A 1,740-nucleotide genomic window follows, 5' to 3' on the forward strand; every position below is an offset into this window, starting at 1 on the left:
CCACAGAGAAACCCTGTCTCGAAAAAAAAAAAAAAAAAAAAAAAAAAAAAAAAGAACATTGTAAGAGCACTGGTTGCTCTTGTAGAGGTCCTGAGTTCAATTCCCAGCACCCACATGGTAGCTCGAGACAGTGACAGCAGAGCCTTAAACAAATCCCAGGGCTCACTCATGGGTCCCCATGGTTGAAATGTGTACTATTTCCTCAGCCATCACCTTGAAAACCCCTCCCCTGGAGATCTCCCTCAAACATCACCTCCTCTAAGAGGTCTCCCTTCCCTGCTCCTTGTCCCAAACTCTACTTTCTTGCCGAGAGGGAAAGAATTTTGTGGTATGAAGCAGAGGGAACCCGGACTTACTACGAGGACCAGTGACCCTCAGCTGGAGGGTAGGAAGGACAGCAAAGTGGGAGAAATGAAGGAGAGAAGCCTGGAATGGGAGAGTGCGGTGCCGAGCACCTACAAGAGCAAGGAAACTGTAACTGATCCCGAAGGGTCTCCTAGAGGCAGCAATGCGCATGCACTCAGAACTGACGCCGGGCTCAGGGGATGCGTGGGGACCTGCTGTCTTGTTCTTCCCAGGGACCCCAGAGTGGGCTGCAAAGCTCCCCGAGCCTTCGAAAGGAGGACCCAGAATTGTATCTTACATGACATTGGAGGTGTCTTCTTCTAAGTAGTTGACCAAGTTGCATCTTGTGAAGAGCGGCAGGCCTTTAGTAGCCATGGACCGGTTAGTAAACTTGGGGTTCGGACAGGGCTTCAGCAGTTTGTCAACCACATTTGTATTTTTGAGGGTTTCCTTCTTCTTCGGTACAGCCTCCTCCCCACCTCCCACTTTACAGAACACCCCTGTTGCCATCTGGTGTGGATGGGATCGGAGCTGTCACCACCGTGCAGGACAACCAGCTGACAGGAAGCAGAGAGAAACTGAGGCAAAGGTCCCACCCTTAGTTTGGGTGGGGTGGGTGTGCTGTGAGCTGACTTCACAATCATCACAGAGTGTAACAATTAGGGGCCAGCCTGCCCTTGATGTGAGGTTTCCTGTGCAGCTGGACAGACCCAAAGTCTGTGTCAGGGCTGGGGTAGAGCCAGGAAACAAACTTCACAGCCTCTTCCGGCACACGCACAGCCCCTCTGGCCACAGTCGCTCTGTCCTCTGAGGACTTTAAAAGGCTTAACACCTGTGCCCTTTAGAGCTGTCCTGGAAGGAGGAACAGGTTAGTGACAGAGAAACACCACCTGGGCTGAGCCAAGGAGCCTTTGAAGAGGAAGACTTTGCCCACCCTTGCTAAGGCTCTTTCTCCTGGTATAAGCAGTAAATACCACTGTGGCTGGTAGCCTAGGCACAGGGAAAGCTTGCTGTGGGTTGTAGCTCACAGAGTAGCTGGTTTTAATGCTAGAATACCAACCACCTTGAAAGGCTGAGAGACAATGGTGAGCATGGGGAAATATTTCTAAAAACGGGCCAGACTTCTCTGCTATGGAGAGAGCCCGAGTGCAGGTACAAAGCACATCTGCAGCCAGGTGGTGGCGGCACACGTCTTTAGTTCCAGCACTCGGGAGGCAAAGGCAAGTGGATCTTTGAGTTCGAGGCCAGCCAGGTCTGCAGAGAGAGTTCCAGGACAGCTAGGGCTACATAGACAAACCCTGTCTCAAATAACAAAAAAAGAACATACCCACAACTTCCGGGGAAGGAAGAGAGGAAGTTCAATAGCGCCGACTTTACTGTTAGATGTGGACTTGA

The 1,740-nt window shown here is 51.3% G+C and overlaps 1 protein-coding gene across 1 annotated transcript in view; it reads right to left on the minus strand.

The window, feature by feature from the left end:
* The window catches only part of Fndc8 (fibronectin type III domain containing 8), a 10,032-nt gene extending 9,177 nt beyond the window's left edge, over window positions 1-855 (minus strand). The window contains exon 1 of the mRNA XM_005349372.2: window positions 644-855. Coding sequence (XP_005349429.1) covers window positions 644-855 — 212 coding nt within the window. The remainder of the gene's footprint in view (window positions 1-643) is intronic.
* Between the last annotated feature and the right edge of the window lie 885 nt (window positions 856-1,740).

The sequence above is a fragment of the Microtus ochrogaster genome, chromosome 7 (genome assembly GCF_000317375.1).
Source record: "Microtus ochrogaster isolate Prairie Vole_2 chromosome 7, MicOch1.0, whole genome shotgun sequence".
NCBI classification, from domain to species: Eukaryota; Metazoa; Chordata; class Mammalia; order Rodentia; family Cricetidae; genus Microtus; species Microtus ochrogaster.